This window comes from Pollachius pollachius, assembly GCF_949987615.1.
Source record: "Pollachius pollachius genome assembly, chromosome: 14".
Taxonomy (NCBI): Eukaryota; Metazoa; Chordata; class Actinopteri; order Gadiformes; family Gadidae; genus Pollachius; species Pollachius pollachius.
The window spans coordinates 11,105,810-11,126,749 of NC_136947.1; the positions used below are offsets into that span (position 1 = coordinate 11,105,810).

Sequence of the window (20,940 nt, forward strand, 5' to 3'; positions counted from 1 at the left end):
GTGTCTTTTCGATCCTGTTCATCCTTCTCTCTTCTCCTCCCCCTCCCTCCTCTTTCTCCCCTCCTCCCCCTCCCTCCTCTCCTCCTCCCCTCCTCCCCCTCTCTCTTCTCCTCCTCGTCCCCCCTCTCCTTCTCCCCTCCTCCCCCTCCCTCCTCTCTCTCCCCTCCTCCTCCTCCCCCTCCCTCTCCTCCTCCTCCCCCTCCCTCTTCCTCTCCTCCTACCTCTCTCTCCCCTCCTCCCCCTCTCCTCCTCCCTCTCTCCCTCCTCTTCCTCCTCCCCTCCCTCCTCCTCCCCCTCCCTCGTCCTCTCTCCCCTCCTCCCCCTCCCTCCTCTCTCTCCCCTCCTCCCCCTCCCTCCTCCTCCTCCCCTCCTCCCCCTCCCTCCTCTCTCTCCCCTCCTCCCCCTCTCTCTTCTCCTCCCCCTCCCTCCTCCCCCTCCCTCTCCCCCTCCCTCCTCTCTCTCCCCTCCTCCCCTTCCCCCCTCTCTTCCTCCCCTCCTCCCCCTCCCTCCTCTCTCTCCCCTCCTCCTCCTCCAGCTATGAGCCACCTGAATGGTCAGAAAGTGTTCTCCAAGGTGATGCGCGTCACGCTGTCCAAGCACCAGACGGTGGCGCTGCCGCGGGAGGGCCTGGACGACCAGCTGCTCACCAAAGGTCTGCTGCCTGGGCAGCCACTAGAGGGCCCTGTTCCGCCTCGACAGGGGCCACTGGAGCCCCTAAAGGGGCCACTACAGGGCCCTGTTTCACAGCCTATACATCGGCCACTAAAGACCATGTTTCAGCCTCTAAAGGGGCAACTAGAGCCTCTACAGGGGCCACTAGAGGCCCTGTTTCACAGCCTCTACAGGGGCCAATAGAGGCCCTGTTTCACAGCCTATTCAGGGGCCAGTAGAGGTCCTGTTCCACAGCCTCTACAGGGGCCACTAGAGGCCCTGTTCCACAGCCTCTACAGGGGCCAGTAGAGGCCCTGTTCCACAGCCTCGACAGGGGCCACTAGAGGCCCTGTTCCACAGCCTCTACAGGGGCCAGTAGGGGGCCCTGTTTATATTGTTCCATGATGAACAGTCAGAACTACGTATGGATCCCTTTTGAGACGGTCCGTATTAAAGGCTGTACAGAAGGAGTGGATCCTCAACATGTGATTGGTTGTTCCTCCAGATTTTTCCGGATCTCCTCTCCACCGCTTCAAGAAGCCAGGATCCAAGAACTTCCAGAACATCTTCCCTCCCTCCTCCACCCTGCACCTCTCTAACATACCGTAAAGCACCTCCTCCTCTATCTATCTATCTATCTATCTATCTATATATATATATATATATATATATATATTAGGGATGTGAATTATTGGCAAAAATACTATTCAATATTCGCTGGGATGTATTTGAATAATATTAGAAAATCGATCAATCAAGAACCCCGCACGCACGCACGCACACACACACCTCGTATACATGCACACACAATGACACAGGGAGAGGCTTTTATGATTTGTATGAAATCAATCTGTTTATTTCAACAACTGCCCCATCATTCAACATCAAAATTATTTCAACGTGGGCTTAGGCAGATAGGCCTACATGCGCCGAAAACAGATCGCTATTTATTTTACTGAACACAGCCTGTATGATGGTGAAATAGACGCGTCTTTAGCATATGGAAACTATGGCCAAAAAAATAACTTCACACTGTGTGTCTTTTTAAAATGTATTTGTTACCAGCTTTCGTAGTGTTGATCAGCAGAGAAATAGTCCGCCAAAGACGATGACGCCGCTTAGCAACCGAGGACGCTGGGGTTGATAAGTTACCGGGCTACTTGCGGAGTGGTACGAAAGAAAAAAAAATCCACTTTCCTTGACAGCGGTCATTATGTGCTTAGCAACGGTGAATTATCAAAAAATTATTCACCACCGGAAGTTGTGAAGGCCCATGCAAGTGAACGCAGCGTTCAACAGAATTGAGAAGAGCCGTGTAATAAATAACAATAGTCACATTCATTATTCGATTTTCTACGTGACTCCGACTATTCGACAATTGTTGCCCATCCCTTATGTATATATATATACAGTGGGGCAAAAAAGTATTTAGTCAGCCACCAATTGTGCAAGTTCTCCCACTTAAAAAGATGAGAGAGGCCTGTAATTTTCATCATAGGTATACCTCAGCTATGAGAGACAAAATGAAAAAAAAAAATCTAGAAAATCACATTGTCTGATTTTTAAAGAATTTATTTGCAAATTATGGTGGAAAATAAGTATTTGGTCAATAACAAAAGGTCATCTCAATACTTTGTTACATGCCCTTTGTTGGCAATGACAGAGGTCAAACGTTTTCAGTAAGTCTTTACAAGGTTTTCACACACTGCTGCTGGTATTTTGGCCCATTCCTCCATGCAGATCTCCTCTAGAGCAGTAATGTTTTTGGGCCACACGGATTTTCAACTCCCTCCAAAGATTTTCTATGGAGTTGAGATCTGGAGACTGGCTATGCCACTCCAGGACCTTGAAATGCTTCTTACGAAGCCACTCCTTCGTTGCCTGGGCTGTGTGTTTGGGGTCATTGTCATGCTGAAAGACCCAGCCACGTTTCATCTTCAGTGCCCTTGCTGATGGAAGGAGGTTTTCACTCAAAATCTCACAATACATGGCCCCATTCATTCTTTCCGTCATACGGATAAGACGTGCTGGTCCCTTGGCAGAAAAACAGCCCCAAAGCATGATGTTTCCACCCCCATGCTTCACTGTAGGTATGGTGTTCTTTGGATGCAACTCAGCATTCTTTGTCCTCCAAACACGACGAGTTGAGTTTTTACCAAAAAGTTATACTTTGGTTTCATCTGACCATATGACATTCTCCCAATCCTGTTCTGGATCATCCAAATGCTCTCTAGCAAACTTCAAACGGGCCCGGACATGCACTGGCTTTAGCAGGGGGACACGTCTGGCACTGCAGGATTTGAGTCCCTGGCGGCGTAGTGTGTTAGTGATGGTAGCCTTTGTTACTTTGGTCCCAGCTCTCTGGAGGTCATTCACTAGGTCCCCCCGTGTGGTTCTGGGATTTTTGTTCACCGTTCTTGTGATCATTTTGACCCCACAGGGTGAGATCTTGCGTGGAGCCCCAGATCGAGGGAGATTATCAGTGGTCTTGTATGTATTCCATTTCCTAATAATTGCTCCCACAGTTGATTTCTTCACACCAAGCTGCTTACCTATTGCAGATTCAGACTTCCCAGCCTGGTGCAGGTCTACAATTGTGTTTCTGGTGTCCTTGGACAGCTCTTTGGTCTTGGTCATAGTGGAGTTTGGAGTGTGACTGTTTGAGGTTGTGGACAGGTGTCTTTTATACTTATAAGGAGTTCAAACAGGTGCCATTAATACAGGTAACAAGTGGAGGACAGAGGAGCCTCTTAAAGAAGAAGTTACAGGTCTGTGACAGCCAGAAATCTTGCTGGTTTGTAGTTGACCAAATACTTATTTTCCACCATAATTTGCAAATAAATTCTTAAAAAATCAGACAATGTGATTTTCTGGACTTTTTTTTTCATTTTGTCTCATAGCTGAGGTTTACCTATGATGAAAATTACAGGCCTCTCTCGTCTTTTTAAGTGGGAGAACTTGCACAATTGGTGGCTGACTAAATACTTTTTTGCCCCACTGTATATATATCAATGTCTCTCACCCAAGGGAGGGCGTGTCCGAGGAGGATCTCCGTCTCCTGTTCTCCAATGCTGGAGGATCTGTAAAGGCCTTCAAGTTCTTCCAGTAAGATCCACTTTCTGTCTCTCACCCACACAAGTACTAGCCTATCAGACGGTTGTTTATATGTCCGCTGGATCCCAGCAATCAACCAGACGCCAGCAGCATTGTTCTTCTGTGATTCATCCCATAATATTTCCTACTTGACTCTTGAACCAGTTGTCAGACGTTTGTGTCCTGTAGCTCTAGGAGGCCTTAACCCTCCACCCCTCCTCTCTCCCCAGGGACCACAAGATGGCGCTGCTCCAGATGTCTGCAGTGGAAGAGGCCATCCAGGGGCTCATGGACCTCCACAACTACGACATGGGGGCCAACCACCACCTCAAGGTGTCCTTCTCCAAGTCCACCATCTGACCTGGACCCTAGACCACCAGAGAAGACCCTGAACCACCAGGGAACACCCTAGACCACCAGGGAAGACCCTAGACCCCCGAACCCCAGAGCAGACCCCAGAGCAGACCCTAGACCCCAGAGCAGACCCCCGAACCCCAGAGTAGACCCTAGACCCCAGAGCAGACCCTGAACCCCAGAGCAGACCCCAGAGCAGACCCTAGACCCCAGAGCAGACTCTGGTCTTTCATTCTGTCTCATGTCCTTGTACCTGTCTCATGTCCTTGTACCTGTCTCATGTCCTTGTACCTGTCACATGTCCTTGAACCTGTCTCATGTCCTTGTACCTGTCTCATGTCCTCGTACCTGTCTCATGTCCTTGTACCTGTCTCATGTCCTGTTGTTTCTATTGTACCGACATCACTGAGTAAAACACTTAAGTTTAGAAATTGAAGATTTATAACAACCTACTTGATTTCTGACTAGCTCTCCTCTTACAACTACTACTAGTTTAAAACATTCTTACTAGTTGTAACTAGATACAAGCCTACAGGCTCCCACCTGGGATGCTATTGGTTGAATGGTAACATGTTGTCCTGGTCAGGTCGTGTGATTGGCTGGGAGCTGTGTGCCCCAAAGTACATGTGCCTTTTGAGTTTGACCTTTTGTTTGATCTCTGTCCCCCGTCTGTCCCTCTGGAAGGAGGCTGTTACTGACCTTTATTTAAATAAAGTTAGATTAGAATTGTATGTTGCTGTATATTTGACCTCCTCTTTCTCTTTCTCTCTTTTTTGTTACTCCTGCCTCAGCACCACAACTTTCAGATTAAAAATGTCTTTTTTTATCAACCAGTCCGAGTGTGTGATCTGCTCTTCAATAAACGACCCCTGCTCTGTCTTCTCCCCTGTCTCTCTCTAAACTCCATCGCTAACAGGCTTCAATCCTGCTTCATAGAGAATAATGTTTCCCTCCAAAAAGTAAATTCCTGCATTTAATCTTACTCAACGGAAACCAAGTTGTTCACCATCATCGCAGACATTCATGAGGCTGAGTGAGGCCGAACAGGGTCTTAGTGACCCAAAGAGGGTGGCCAAGCCTGGATTACAGACCTACTATAAGAGCCACATTTATTAAATGTCTAATTTGCCATATTTGAGTTATTGTTTTGTGTTATATATGATTATTGAGATTGCATATTAGCATGGACCCATAAGGAGATTCCGTAGTCATGACGTCAAAAGTAGTGACATTTTGCACAGAAAAACCGAAAGAAGCCTACGGAGCAACAGGTTTTTTACCCTTATTTCGATTTCATGCTGTCTATTGTTTCCTTTTTGCCAAGTAAGATTTAATACCTTGAATAATTTTATTTGTCTTATTTTATATACATTATTCACCTGTAGGCCTACATGTGTTAGGTTGTGTTGGAGTACATTTAAGTCGTTAAATTGCGCTCATGCGGTAGCTAGCTACTGTAGCTAGGCCGGACTCTTACTCAGCACTTTGTTTATTAAACGTCAAATGACCGGAAAGGGCAAAGTGGCCATGTCTGTAGTTCTATAACTTATCTATAAAATCATTAAAAACCTTATATGTTGTTATCCATTATGTGAAGAAACCATTCATAACTGTGGTTAGCTTGAAACATGTTATTAGAAATAGAATAGGCTAAAATAATTTATTATTATCAGTAGCTTTTGCTTTTTTCTTGGCAGCTATTTTTTATAGATATTTCGAGTACTAACTTGAATAGATAAAACGCTAGACCTGGACGACCACCAAGGGGCGCTAGACCTAGACGACCGCCAGGGGGCGCTGGTCCGGGTCTTCAGCAGGACGATCGCGTGCTGGTTCTGGTGGAAAATTCACCAATAATTCCCTCGCCGCCTGTTGAGAGCTGTAGTCGGCTCTGGTTGCCGTCATTGTCGATGTCAGAGACAACTCTGAATAAAAAGACCAGCCTCAAACATTAGCGCATCTTCCAGGTCAGGAGGTGGTGGCTGACAGCAACACATCTATGTTGCCATTGAAACGCACAGAATTGGCTTCACAAGGGATAATTTCCTGCATTTTCACACCGGAATAAACTTCACACGTCTGTTCACCTTGATGTAAACAAGAGGTGAAATGTGTGCCCCTGAGACTAGTCTTTATAGTCTCTAACTCGCTGCTGTTTTAAGAATAGCCAGCCCAGTGTGGGGAGTTGAACTGATAACACATGTTCAGGTGAAGACGTGCAGAGAGCCTCCGGCTTCAGTTGGTTTCAGGACGTCAAACAAAACCGTAGAGTGATGACACTACGCCAGGGTAGCATCACTGCTAGCCCGTGTTCCTATGGCCTTGCCGATGCATTATGGGTTGACCCCTTTTCTTATTCTGATTGGTCTACAGATCAGGAAGTGTTATTCTGATTGGTCTGCAGATCAGAAAGTGTTATTCTGATTGGTCTACAGATCAGGAAGTGTTATTCTGATTGGTCTAAAGAGGATATAAAGCTACATTAATGTCAATGTAAGGGCCGGCGACCCGTTGCCATGGTGAAATTCAATCGAACCAATCAAAGCAGAGCGATAAATACCATAGAGGCTCTCCTTGAACTCTTCCCCTTTCACTCTACATCTCACATCTACCTCTCCATCTCTCTCCCCCCCCCTCTCTCTCTCTCTCTCTCTCTCCCTCCATCTCTCTCTCCATCTCTCTACATCAAGCTCTCTCTCATCCTTCTCTCTCTCTCCCTCTTCATCTCTTTTCTCTCTATCGCCATCTCTCTCTCTCCTCTTCCTCCTCTTGGTCTCTTTCCTTCTCATCATCTCTCTGTCCTCAATCTTCTCTCCTCAACCCCCCATTTTTTTTATAAAGCCAGGCTCATCTCTATTGTTACTATGGCAACACTGCGGAGGCTGGGAGCTTGCAGCAGTGTTGTTCACATGCGCTACTAGTTCTGTTTAGAGGTGTGTGTGTTTGTGTCAAGGGGGAAGAGGTGATAAGAAATCTAAAGGGATGAAGAGAAACACCTCCTGCAGCCTGGTGTCCATGGCGACCCTCTGCCAGCCTCCCATCAGGTCTCTAATGAGGTCATCGCTGTTCTTCTGACCCATTTAGGATCAGGCGCCACTCACAGAGGAACTAATGCTGTTCTCTGAACTGTTGTCACTAACAGTAAGGACTCTATGTCCAAACAATAGCTAGCTAGGTGGTAGCTATAGCCAAACATGCTAGCTATAACAATACAGTTAGCTATAACCAATCACGGTATCTATATCCAAACACACTAGCCATAGCCACACACACTAGCCATAGCCACACAGGTAGCTGGCTGTGTGGTAGCTATATCCACCCAGTTGGCTACTTCCACAGAGGTAGCTAGCTTGGTGGTAGCTATAGCTACACATTTGAGCTATTGCCACAGAGGATGCTATAGCCACAGAGGTATGCAAAAGCTAAGAGTCCCTATAACCAGCATCATGTTATCTCTAGACAAGAGAACTAAAGCCAAACTTGAGAGCTTGTTTTAGCTTATAAACACATGTGCAGTTCAAAACTAGTTTATCAGGGATTGGTCCCAGTCTTGATTGTTCTGTAACAGAGACATTATTTTTATAAAATATTTAATAAACCAACCACAGTGGCGTTCACATTTAGGGTATACATAGATCGCTCTGAATACAAATGTCTTTTTACAGTTCTAGAAAACCTTGCAACACAGGCAACTGTTAGTTGTGCTATCATGTTTTAAAAAGTTAGCCCAGTCCATCAAGGGAAACATCACCACATTATCACTTCATATTGGATATTCACAACCATTTAATGGCCATCTATTGGGTTACCATGACAACAGCTCAGCATCCTACAGTAGGGAATTAATGCCAGCCTACATATATAATATAACTTATATGTTATGATATTATTATACTATGTAATTTAAATGTTATAAATTATATAATTTATGTTAAAATATAATTTAATTCTCACGTTAAACAAATTGGATCAGATTATCGTCATGACAATTGAAGGGATTTGACCGCCTCCTGCTCTACACCTTCATAAACCTAGCGACCATAGCCTAGCAACCACGGGGAAGGCCTAGCAACCACGGAGAAGGCCTAGCCACCACAGGGAAGGCCTAGCAACCACAGGCATAGCCTAGCAACCACGGGGGAGGCCTAGCAACCACGGTTAAAGTTGTCATGGCAGTGGCATAAAGTTAGAAAAAGATAATTGACTTGATGGTCATCAAAAATATCTATAATATCAGTAATACAGAGTCAACACAAAAATAACATTGATTGTTACCAATATTCAAAACATTTGTAATACATATCTATAGATAGTTTTTAGTATAAAGTGTGATCAGCATAGGATGAACGACGGTCCTAGGAAGCATAGCACTTTACTAGCTAGCAGGACAGAACACGCTTCTGTTGTACAAGTGATGCTAGCAACTGTGGCAAACCTATTAGCATATCACAGTAGAACGTACTGACACGGTTAGCTATGACGCACACGGCAGCGGTATGGCTAGAGATACGTAGCGTTATGACGCGGGGGGAGAGAGTTCACCTGGGCGTGGTCGTCACATGCATAAATAAACCCAGATCTGCTGCAAATGAAAATACATCCACGGTCGGCTAGGATAGCTTAATATAGTCTCCAACTAACTAACAGGACCTCTTCTCATGTTAATAGAATAATTGTACTTCGTGTTCAGACCGCGGTTTGCAGCCTGTCAGAGGCCAGCTGCCATGTCGGAAATAAGAACTAGAAATAGGACCAAGAACGTGATGCAAATATCCCATTCAGCCTTATTCCAACTTTACATCTTGTTTTAATACAAAGAATCATATCTAAAAGGATGTTTCAAAACGGTTCCTAAAGAGTGTTCCTACGGTCTGGGAGTGTTGAGGAGAGCGGAACTCCTGTGCTCCAGCTGGCTGAACCGCGACCACAACACGCCTTAATGGAGAGTAGAGCGAGCAGCCTTCCTCCTCATCGCTAGACCCTACACCACGCTAGAGGAACTTAATAGTAATCCAAGGTTTAGTTACTTCACTTAGTTACATTTGAAATGAACACGCTCAATAATAATAATAATAATGTAATCATAAAAATACGAGAACAAACAGATGTAAATAGCTATGAATATAAAGGTCTTAAACCAATCAGACAAATGTAAAGGTCATATTAACCAATCAGAGAGGGTTTCTGGGGCGGTAAACACTTGTTTAGTTTGTATCCATGGTGATGACTTTATTGCCTTCTTCTTCGTTAATAGTGAATAGCCCTAACGATGGTCACACAGCACCAGTGACAGTCGATATCTCCTCAGGACATCTGTGCTTCAGCAGAAGAGATGTGAACCAAATGTTGCCCATGGTAGCAATGTGGCCGCCAGCCAAGTCCCTCCCCATTGGACAGCTGAGGGTTTTAAGGCGTGGCTCTGTACTCCTAGCGAATCAAAGGCTTAGGGGTGAAGTGAAGCAAGGTGCACATAATGTACAGAAAGTATGTTTATCAGTAAGTCTGTTGATGCGGATACAGCAGGCTAGTCCAGTGTCTGATCACCATGGCGCCAGCCAATCGGGACACTGGTTCCATTAGCTCAACATTCCATATCCAGAGATTCACCTCTGGATTCCTATTGGCCAGTCGGGAGCTAGTGTGAGGAGCTGGGAGCTCTGGGTCAAGTGCTGATGATCCTGTTGTTGTTACTCTTTATAGGCCAGGCCCAACGTGGGGGGGGGGGGTGTGGCCCAGCACGGGGCGAGGCAGGGTAGGCGGGGGGGTGGGGCCCGGCCGGTTGAAGAAGCCTTGAGGAGGTCTGGGGTGGTTTGGGTGGTCCGGGAAACGGCCGTTGGGGTTCTCTTGAAAACGGACGTTTGGGTTGTCATGGAAATGATTGTTGGGGTTGTCATGGAAACGACCGTTCGGGTTCTCTTGGAAACGGTTGTTAGGATTGTCATGGAAACGGCTGTTGGGGTTATTGGGGTTGTCATGGAAATGGTTGTTAGGGCTGTCATGGAAACGGTTGTTAGGGTTGTCACGGAAACGGTTGTTAGGGTTCTCTTGGAAATGACTGTTTGGGTTGTCGTGGAAATAGCTGGCGGGATTGTCATGGTAACGGTTGTTAGGGTTGTCTTGGAAATGGTCATTGGGGTTGTCATGGAAGCGGTTGCCCCCGTCAGCGTCGTAGAGGCGGGGGGGGCCGTGGGCGTCGGGGCTGGGCCCCCGGTCCTGCGCCCCGCCTCCCGTCCTCCGCAGGGTGGACTCCCGGCTGGACGACGCCCCCGACGGGCAGTCGGAGCCCGCGTCGCTCCCCGCCCCGCCCCCGTCCACCGGCGTGACCCTGATGGTGGTGAGGGCCTGCGGGTGGGGATGGAAAGGAGGGGCGAAGGTGACGGTACTGTTGGGGTTGAAGTGGGGGTGGGCGCTGGGTGCGGGGGGGAGGTTGAAGCTGCTCTGGTGGCTGCTGTTGCCGGGGTTACTAGGGTGGAGGGGGTGCAGCGGGTGGACCACATGGGGGTGGTTGGCATAGACCCCCTCCCCCTCCCCCCCCTCCCCCCCGCCCCCGTCGCTCTCCGTGCCCATGGCGCCGCGGCGGCCATCCAGAGAGCTGCTGTCCTTCAGCGAGTCGCCGCCATCGGCGTGGTGGCTGAGGTCCTGGAGGTCGCTGAGGTCGCCAAGCTCGTTCAGGGCGAAGGCTGACTGGCGCAACGACGCCCGCTGGTCTGGGGGCCGCCACCGCCAGGAGCCGCTACCGTCGGTGCTGGGGGGCTTCACCACCGGCTTGGAGGAGCGGGCCTCAGGGTGGGCGTCCACCCGGACGATGCTGCCACTCCTCTCCAGACCTCCTGCGGACCACCACAACGGACCGCCTTTTGTTAACGCCAGGAGCAGAGCTCCACCGCTACACCCTGAGACCCTGTCCCTGAGGACCCCTCTCCTCCCCTGTCGACCTCCCCCTCCCCCCTCTCCTCCCTCTCTCCTCCCCCTCCCCCCTCTCCTCCCCCTCCCCCCTCTATTCCCTCTCCCCCTCTCCTCCCCCTCCCCCCCTCTCCTCCCTCTCCCCCTCCCCCCTCTCCTCCCTCTCCCCCTCTCCTCCCCCTCCCCCCCTCCCTCTCCTCCTCTCCTCCCTCTCCCCCTCTCCTCCCCCTCCCCCCCTCTCCTCCCTCTCCCCCTCTCCTCCCTCTCCCCCTCTCCTCCCCCTCCCCCCTCTCCTCCCTCTCCCCCCTCTCCTCCCTCTCCTCCTCTCCTCCCCATCCCCCTCTCCCCCCCTCTCCTACTCTCCTCCCCATCCCCCCTCTCCTCCCTCCCCCCCTCTCCTCCCTCTCCTCCTCTCCTCCCCATTCCCCCTCTCCTCCCTCTCCCCCCTCTCCTCCCTCTCCTCCACTCCTCCCCATCCCCCTCTCCGTCCTCTCCCCCCTCTCCTCCCTCTCCCCCTCTCCTCCCCCTGGAACAGTCCTTTAAGGGGTCTGAGGAGTTCCCAGGTCTGAGGTGGTCCTACCTCCTCCCCCAGGGCCGGTGGTGGAGGCGGGGGGTGAGGGGTCCAGGTCCGTCAGGGCGCGGTACCGGATGGAGCCGCCGTCCTCAGACCGCGGCGAGTGAAGCAAACCCTGCTGCTTGGACATGGCTATCACCTGGAACACAGAGGTACAGGCTATCCCCTGGCCCACAGAGGTACAGGCTATCACCTGGAACACAGAGGTACAGGCGATCCCCTGGCCCGCAGAGGTTCAGACTATCCCCTGGCCCACAGAGGTTCAGGCGATCCCCTGGCCCACAGAGGTTCAGACTATCCCCTGGCCCACAGAGGTTCAGGCGATCCCCTGGCCCACAGAGGTTCAGGCTATCACCTGTAACACAGAGGTACAGGCTATCACCTGGCCTACCTGCAGGATGCGGGGCTGCCCGCCGGCGCTCAGCGGTCTGCAGGGCAGCGTCGTCTTCTCAGCGACTCGCATCCACTTCTCCCTCACAGACCCGCCCCCGTCCATCATGCTGTCCTCCGATTCACTCTCCTGGTCCTTGGGGGCGGGGTTGTCCTCCTCAGGGATGTGGACCAATTGGGAGGATCCTGGCCGAGATTGGATGGAGACCCGGGCCCCTCCCGTCAGCCCGCTGGTCCCATTGTGGGGCTGGTTCTGGACTAGGTGGTGCTGGTTCTGCACCAGGTGGTGCTGGTTCTGGACTAGGTGGGGCTGGTTCTGGGACATAAGGGTTTGGTTGTGGACCAGGTGGGGCTGGTTGTGTACCAGGTGCAGCTGGTTCTGGACTAGGAGGTGCTGGTTTTGGACCAGGTGGGGCTGGTTCTGGACCAGGTGTTGCTGGTTCACCAGAGGAACCGAGCTAGCTGCTAGCTTCATATACTGGGCCGGTATGTGAGCCCCAGCTCGGAGCTCCATCTCCATTCCAGCGGCTGAAGGCAGGTGGGTCCCTGCACGGAGCTCTGCCTCCAGGCCCATGGCGGAGGGCTCGGAGGAGCAGCGTAGCTCCATGCTGTTCCTCTGAGGGGAGGACGCAGGGCCGGAGGCGGGCCTTACCCCGTCCATCACCTGGAGTGACAGCTTCCTGTTGTCGTTCCTGTTCTTCCATTGGCTGAGGAGCTGCTTTGATCTGGTGGAGTCCATAGAGGAGTGGCTGGAGGCGTGGCGCCGCGGGACACGCCCCTCCACACCCTCCAATGAAGAGCCTCCGTGGGACCTGGGGGAGGGGCCAGAGGAGGGCAGTACAGTCAGCCAGTCATCAGATGGAGGGGGGGTGAAGGTGTGTGGGGGTGGGGGGGGGGGGGGGTCTACCTGGGCAGGGTACTGCTGAAGGCCAGGGCGTTGTCATGGTTACCGAGCGGCCCGGTGATGATCTGGACCTCGGCGCTAGACCGCTTGTAGCTGGACGGCTCGCGGTAGGAGGAGCTTCTGGTCAGGATCGGCTCTGATTGGTTCGGGGACAGCGTGTGGGATGAGGACCGTGTGAGGATGGGCTCTGGTTGGCTGGGAGCCAGGGTGTGGTGGCCTATCAGAGAGAAGCAGGAAGTGCGGTGAGAGTGTCACAACAACACAGGAAGCCTTCTGATACAAGATCTCTCTCTCTCACTCTCTCTCTCTCTCTCTCTCTTTATCTCTCACTCTCTCTCTCTTTTTCTCACTCTCTCTCTCTCTCTCTCTCTCTCTCTCTTTATCTCTCACTCTCTCTCTCTTTTTCTCTCTTTCTCTCTCTCTCTTTTTCTCTCACTCTCTCTCTCTCTTTCTCTCTCTCTCTTTCTCTCTCACTCTCTCTCTCTTTCTCCCTCTGTATATCAATCACTCCATCCCACAGTCAGCGATGCTGTTACCTTGGTGAGTGTTGCTGGCTGCTGATTGGCTGACGTTGGGGAGAGAGGAGAGGGGGGGCTCCCTCAGCAGGGGGGGAGGGGGGCGGGTCCTGGAGTGATCCTCACTGGGCTGGAAGTTACCCACCGCATACACCCCCTACAAAGACACACACACGTGTAGTGTAGTGTGTAGTGTAGTGTGGTGTGTAGTGTTTGTGTCTGTAGTGTGTAGTGTAGTGTATTGTGTAGTTTAGTCTGTAGTCTGTATTGTGTAGTGTAGTGTGTAGTCTGTAGTGTGTAGGGTAGTGTAGTGTAGTGTATTGTGTAGTTTAGTCTGTAGTCTGTAGTGTGTAGGGTAGTGTGTAGTGTTGTGTAGTGTAGTGTAGTGTTGTGTAGTGTAGTGTAGTGTAGTGTAGTGTAGTGTGTAGGGTGTAGTGTGTAGTGTAGTGTAGTGTTGGGTGTAGTGTAGTGTAGTGTAGTGTGTAGGGTGTAGTGTGTAGTGTGTAGTGTAGTGTAGTGTAGTGTGTAGTGTAGTGCAGTGTAGTGTGTAGGGTGTAGTGTGTAGTGTTTAGTGTAGTGTAGTGTAGTGTGTAGGGTGTAGTGTTTAGTGTAGTGTAGTGTAGTGTAGTGTGTAGTGTGTAGTGTAGTGTGTAGTGTAGTGTAGTGTAGTGCAGTGTAGTGTAGTGTTGGGTGTAGTGCAGTGTAGTGTGTAGTGTAGTGCAGTGTAGTGTAGTGTTTAGGGTAGTGTAGTGTAGTGTTGGGTGTAGTGTTTAGTGTAGTGTAGTGTAGTGTAGTGTTGGGTGTAGTGTAGTGTAGTGCAGTGTAGTGTGTAGGGTGTAGTGTGTAGTGTAGTGTACTGCAGTGTAGTGTGTAGGGTGTAGTGTGTAGTGTAGTGTAGTGCAGTGTAGTGTGTAGTGTGTAGTGTAGTGTAGTGTAGTGTAGTGTAGTGTAGTGCAGTGTAGTGTTTAGTGTAGTGTAGTGTAGTGTAGTGTTGGGTGTAGTGTAGTGCAGTGTAGTGTAGTGTAGTGTTGGGTGTAGTGTAGTGTAGTGTAGTGTAGTGCAGTGCAGTGTAGTGTGTAGTGTAGTGTAGTGTTGGGTGTAGTGTAGTGTAGTGTAGTGCATTGTAGTGTAGTGCAGTGTAGTGTGTAGTGTAGTGTAGTGTAGTGTTGGGTGTAGTGTAGTGTAGTGTAGTGTAGTGTAGTGTAGTGTGTAGTGTAGTGTAGTGTTGGGTGTAGTGTAGTGTAGTGTTGGGTGTAGTGTAGTGTAGTGTGTAGTGTAGTGCAGTGTAGTGTGTAGTGTAGTGTAGTGTGTAGTGTAGTGTTGGGTGTAGTGTAGTGTGTAGTGTAGTGTAGTGCAGTGTAGTGTGTAGTGTAGTGTAGTGTGTAGTGTAGTGTTGGGTGTAGTGTAGTGTAGTGTGTAGGGTGTAGTGTGTAGTGTAGTGTAGTGTAGTGTAGTGTAGTGTAGTGTTGGGTGTAGTGTAGTGTAGTGTGTAGTGTTGGGTGTAGTGTAGTGTTGGGTGTAGTGTAGTGTAGTGTGTAGGGTGTAGTGTGTAGTGTAGTGTAGTGTAGTGTAGTGTAGTGTTGGGTGTAGTGTAGTGTAGTGTGTACCAGGTAGACGGCGATGGCGCCCCCTAGCAGCCAGCCTGCGTACACGTCTCCCGGGTGGTTCCTGAACTGGATGAGGCGCGTCAGACCGGCCAGAACCGCCAGCAGCACGAAGCTGAACACCAGGACTGGCTTCAGCAGCTTAGCAGAGTCCGTCAGCACCGCGTTGAAATACATCTGAGGACAGAGGAACAGGTTAGAGAGGGAGAGAGAGAGAGAGGGAGAGAGAGAGAGGTTAGATAGCTGGAAAGAGAGAGAGAGAGAGAGAGAGAGAGAAGTTAGCTAGCTGGAGAGAGAGAGAGAGAGAGAGAGAGAGAGAGAGAGAGGTTAGCTAGCTGGAGAGAGAGAGAGAGAGAGAGAGAGAGAGAGAGAGAGAGAGAGGAGGGAGAGAGCGAGAGGGTAGCTAGCTAGAGAGAGAGAGAAGTTAGCTAGCTGGTGAGAGAGAGAATTTAATTGAATTGAGAGATAGTAAGAGGTAAGAATACACCTGGTGTATGTAGGGTGTGTGTGTGTGTGTTTTGGAGGGGGGGGGTACTTACAGAGATGTAAACAGCAGCGAAAGCAGCCAGAGTTGCATGCTGGGAAGGAAAAGACTTCCTAGAGAGAGGACACAGATGTAGGTTATGCTAATGTTATGCTAATGAGCAAGCTGTCTCTGTGTCCTGACTGGCCAGACAGTTGAGGACAGTTTAATATGCATATTCATTTAATTTGCATAAAAAATGAAGGGACTTATAAAGTACTAAACTAACTTTTAATTTGTGTGTGTGTGTTTGTGTTTGTGTGTGTGTTTGTGTGTGTGTGTGTGTGTGTGTGTGTGTGTAGAGAGAGAAATAAAGTTGTTAGAGGACAACAGAAAGATCGAGAGATGGAAAAGTAAAGAGAGACAGACAATTTTAGAGACAGACAGGTATAGAGAGACAGACAGACAGATAGAGACAGACAGACAGAGCGACAGACAGAGAGACGGACAGGTCTAGAGGCAGACAGGTATAGAGACAGATACAGACAGACAGACAGACCAAGACACAGACAGGTGTATAGATGGACAGACAGACAGACAGGTCTAGAGGCAGTGTGCCCTGCCTCCCGGTGCTGATGAGGGCAGGGTCGGGGCCTGAGCAGATGTCCTCCAGGATGAAGGCGTCCTCACAGCTGGAGAGGTTGATGTGGGTGAGGTTGGGCCGGCAGACGGCCAGCCAGTAGGGGGCGTGCTGCCCGGTGGACAGCTGCAGCACGTCCGTGATCAGCGCCGTCACACACAGCCCGAACACATGCACACCTATGGAGCCACGGCCACCGTTAGCCAATCACACTGCAGTACCACCAAGGGTGAACAAGACTCGCCCCTCTGTTCACGTCAGGTGATCACTGACTGAGCGATCAGAAGACTGCTGCGTCTCTGAGGCACCGGATGGAGGTGAGTGTGTGGCTGAGAGGTGGAGGTGTGTGTGTCTGAGAGGTGGAGGTGTGTGTCTGAGAGGTGGAGGTGTCTGACAGGTGGAGGTGTGTGTGTGTACCTATGAAGCGCACGGCCCGGCGGATGTAGGGGTTGAAGTTGCAGCCGGCGGCGTTGATGTGAGCCTCGCTGTGACCCGAGCGGCGGGACAGGTAGCAGAACAACACCGCCTCCCCCAGCAGGATCTACCGAGATGCGCACACACAGGCACGCACACGCACAGGCACGCACACACGCACAGGCACGCATACGCACAGGCACGCACACACGCACACACACACACGCACAGGCACGCACAGGCACGCACACACACAGGCACACACACACACACGCACAGGCAAGTACACACACACACTCACGCACAGGCATGCCCACGCACACACACGCACACGCCGGCACGCACACACGCAGGCACAGGTACGCATACGCACAGGCACGGACACACACGCACACAGGCCCGCACACGCACGCACATACACATGCACCGGCACGCACGCACAGGCGTGCACACACGCAAGCAGAGGCACGCACAGACACACTCATGCACACACGCACGCACACACGCGCGAGGACACACACGCGCACACACAGACACACACATGCATGCATGCATGCACACGCACGCACGGACACATGCAAACACACACACACACACACACACACACACACACACGCACCCACACACACAGCAGCCAATCACATACTGGCACCGACAGCTTGGGAGAATCTGACTCCACCCTTGAAGGAGGAGAATATCTTGTCTTGTATCCAAAAATTAGACCAGCCTGGAAATCACTGAGAGACAAGCTACCAGGATATGATGACAGACACAATGATCAACCAATCAGCTACTAGGATATGATGACACACACATTGATCAACCAATCAGCTACCAGGATATGATGACAGACACATTGATCAACCAATCAGCTACCAGGATCATATCTGGCTAGCATCCTGTTAGCACAGAGCTAACTGGGCTAGTCAGGAGTGTGGTTACCGTGGCAGCAGGAGCCGCGAAGGCCAGGCTGAAGAGGAGCAGGAGGGGGCAGACTTCCTGTCTGGGCAGGATGTAGGGCAGAGACAGACTGCGGTCACTGCAGCTGTACCCAGAATGCACCGGCTGGAAAAAGTCGGTCAGCTCCAGGAAGTACAAGCTGACCACTGACGATGCCAGGATAGGCAGCTGGGACACAGAGCACAGGTCAGAGGTCAGATGTCAGAGGTTGTCGGCGGCCATGACAGGAAAGAGACCAACCACTACGAAAGGTCTTGGCCAATCCCAGGTGGATCCTCATCACACGCCTGTTAAGGTCAACACCAGTTAGACACAGGAAGTTACACAAAAAAACCACACACACTATGTGACGGAAAAGATGTTGTGTCATAACATGTGTGAAAGAATGATGTGTGTTGGTATTCTGTCAGCATTCATTGTCATATTGCTCATTTTATTTATGCAATACTGATATTAAATTGTGCCCAAATAGACAATAAATACATGATATATAATATGTATTTCAGCACATTATTATGATTATGATTTGGAATCTGAGCCATTCGACCCTCTGGTGTGCTGGAGTGAAGAGGAGATTGTTATTGAGATGTTTTCCTTGCAACTCGCAGATACAAAAATACTTCCATTCAGAGAGCCATGTTGCCTAGCAACCACCGACATCGGCAGCATCGTGGGTAGGATGGTGTGACTGCAGGAGACACAGGCTGCAGTCGGAGTCCTTTAGCTGAGGAAGGTTCTGACTGAAATACCCGGAAGTCTCTCAGCAGCAGCCATGATGGAGCTGGCCTGACTCTAATGCTGAGGAGAGGAGCCTCAGCGCTTCCTTCAGCGTAGGGTACACTGGAGCGTCCTTCACCAGAGGAAAGGAGGTGCTGCTGTTCCACAATCCCTTGCTGCTGGAACATTTGAACAGACGCACCATTCAGCCGTTCACCAAAATGGTCATCACCATAACGACCGTGGGAGTGTGTGGGTGACGGCTGGTTGAAGCAGCCTCACCTGGCCGAGTCTGATTGGACACGCCGTTGAGGCTGCACACCTGTTGCACGTTGGGTAATCAATGTGCAACAGGTGAACCCAGCCTCAGCACATGCACCGGGGGGTCTGCAGCGCACCACGGTCATCAACCAATGGATAGAGGGCTACCCGGCCTGCTCCACCGTGGAGGAGCCCAGAGGAGCCACGCGGCCGGGGGAGGCTGCTTCAACAGCCATCATCCACACACCCTCTGCATCACAGCCTCTTATCACCAGCCTCCAGCCAGCCTCTGTTTATCACAGCCTCTTATCACCAGCCTCTAGCCAGCCTCTCTTTATCACAGCCTCTCTTAATCATAGCCTCTTATCACAGCCTCTCTTTATCACAGCCTCTTATTACAGCCTCTCTTTATCACAGCCTCTTATCACAGCCTCTCTTTATCACAGCCTCCCTTTATCACAGCCTCTTATCACAGCCTCTTATCACAGCCTCTCTTTATCACAGCCTCCCTTTATCACAGCCTCTTATCACAGCCTCTCTTTATCACAGCCTCTTATCACAGCCTCTCTTTATCACAGCCTCTTATCACAGCCTCTCTTTATCACAGCCTCTCTTTATCACAGCCTCTTATCACAGCCTCTCTTTATCACAGCCTCTTATCACAGCCTCTCTTTATCACAGCCTCTTAACACCAGCCTCCAGCCAGCCTCTCTTTATAACCAGCCTCCATCGACAGCTGTCTCACCAAACACACACACCCTCGGAGGCGGACAGACAGACAGGTAGGGAGATGGACAGCGTCAGAGGCATCCAGACAGAAGGTCGGACAGACAGATTGACTGACAGATTCAGATAGATGTTCGACACACACAGACAGTAGAAAGAACAGACGGGTAGAGAGACAGTAGATGGAGAAACAGGTTGAAAGACTGACACCAGAGACAGACATTGGATAGAGACAGGTGGAGAGACAGATACATAGAGAGACAGACAGTGGATAGAGAGACATGTGGAGGGGCAGACACGTAGAGAGACCGACAGCAGGTTGGCGGGTTGAGAGACAGCGGAGGGACGGACAGGTAGATACAGACAGACATGTAGATAGAAACAATGTTCTCATTGGCTGGTCGACCTGTCAGTCAAACAACAGGATCAGCCCCCACCTATCAGAGAAACAGACGGACACGGGACAGACAGACAGGTAATCACTCAGACAGGTAAATAGACAGACAGTAAAGACTGACAGGAAGATAGACCGGTAAACACTGAGACAGGTAGACAGACAGACAGGTATGTTGGTTAAACAGTGAGACACACAGACCGACATGTAGTCATAGGTGAACTGTGACAGACAGTCAGAGAGGTAATCAGACAGACAGGTAATTCACCTCCACAAAATAAAAGCAGGGCAGAAGGGTGACGCTATCCTTCGTCTCCTTCCCGCCTTTCAGCCGCTCCTTGGCGCGAGACATGGCGTGCGCGCGGGGGTCTCTCCGGTAACCGGGAGACAGGGGGTCGTATTTGATCCCCGTCTTAATTTTGGCGGACTCACGATAAGCAGCTTCGAGCGAGCAGGTGGTTCACGGCGGGAGGTTAACGGCGGGAGGTTAACGTCTCCATCCCCTCCTCATCCTCAGGATTTAGAACCTGCTCCTCAGAACCGGCCGCGCGCTCAGAGGAGGAGGGGGCGCGCGGACAGCAGAGCGCGGAGGTTCTGCAGAAGAAGAGGAAGATGTCCTCACGGGGCCTCGCGTGCTCCGGGCAGCTCCTCTCTCTACTGACTCTGGACTGCGTCCTGCGCTCGAGGCAGCAGGTGAGAGGGAAGAGCGCGCGGGGGAGAGAGCGCGCGGGGGAGAGGGCGCACGGGGGAGAGAGTGCGCGGGGGAGAACGCCAAAGCGGATCGATCGGCGTGACGTCACACGTGTGCCAAAAACCCACTTCTGCTTCCGCGCACGGGGAGTGCACGCGCGAGTGCGTGTGGGCGATGTGCGCGCTCCTGAGAAGCGCGCCCCCGGGGTGTAGGGTATACAACACATCTACCCCGGGCTAACCTACATATTTTATTAACGTCACCATACGGAGCCGACATCATATATATATATATATCACATTACATATTAAACATTAGATTGAACATATTAAACATTATAATATCACATCATAATAAACATACACACACACACCTTATTTTATCATCATTTAATGTAAACTGAGATTTAAGTATCAATTATATGATATTGAATGATGCTATATTGTCTAATGCATGATATATAATTATATTTGATATGATGAATAATAGATGATATGATATATGGTATGAATATGATTAATTATATGTTATATGATATGATATAAGATGTAATACATGATGTGTTATGTGAAATGATATATTATACAATATATGGTATGATATATAATATACATATGATACTATATGTGATATGATATGATAAATGACAGACAGACAGACAGACAGACAGACATACAGACGGACAG

The 20,940-nt window shown here is 50.3% G+C and overlaps 2 protein-coding genes across 2 annotated transcripts in view; one reads left to right on the forward strand and one right to left on the reverse strand.

Annotated features, from left to right (window-relative positions):
• Positions 1-4,977, forward strand: part of LOC307085736 (polypyrimidine tract-binding protein 2-like) — a 12,620-nt gene extending 7,643 nt beyond the window's left edge. Inside the window, exons 13-16 of the mRNA XM_079750598.1 lie at positions 536-652; positions 1,157-1,256; positions 3,679-3,756; positions 3,975-4,977. Of these exons, the coding sequence (XP_079606724.1) occupies positions 536-652; positions 1,157-1,256; positions 3,679-3,756; positions 3,975-4,104 (425 nt within the window). The 3' untranslated portion in view covers positions 4,105-4,977. The remainder of the gene's footprint in view (positions 1-535; positions 653-1,156; positions 1,257-3,678; positions 3,757-3,974) is intronic.
• Positions 4,978-9,792: 4,815 nt separating this feature from the next.
• LOC307085737 (phospholipid phosphatase-related protein type 4-like) lies at positions 9,793-19,929 on the reverse strand (the record flags this gene model as incomplete). Its single annotated transcript, XM_079750599.1, has 12 exons — positions 19,832-19,929; positions 17,448-17,633; positions 16,509-16,632; positions 16,075-16,270; positions 15,528-15,585; positions 14,992-15,165; positions 13,406-13,541; positions 12,873-13,086; positions 12,393-12,777; positions 11,967-12,212; positions 11,582-11,714; positions 9,793-10,928 (listed from the first exon to the last, which is right to left on the reverse strand). Exons 1-12 carry the CDS (start codon positions 19,913-19,915, stop codon positions 9,793-9,795), a joined length of 3,072 nt encoding a protein of 1,023 aa, XP_079606725.1. The 5' UTR covers positions 19,916-19,929.
• Positions 19,930-20,940: the final 1,011 nt, after the last annotated feature.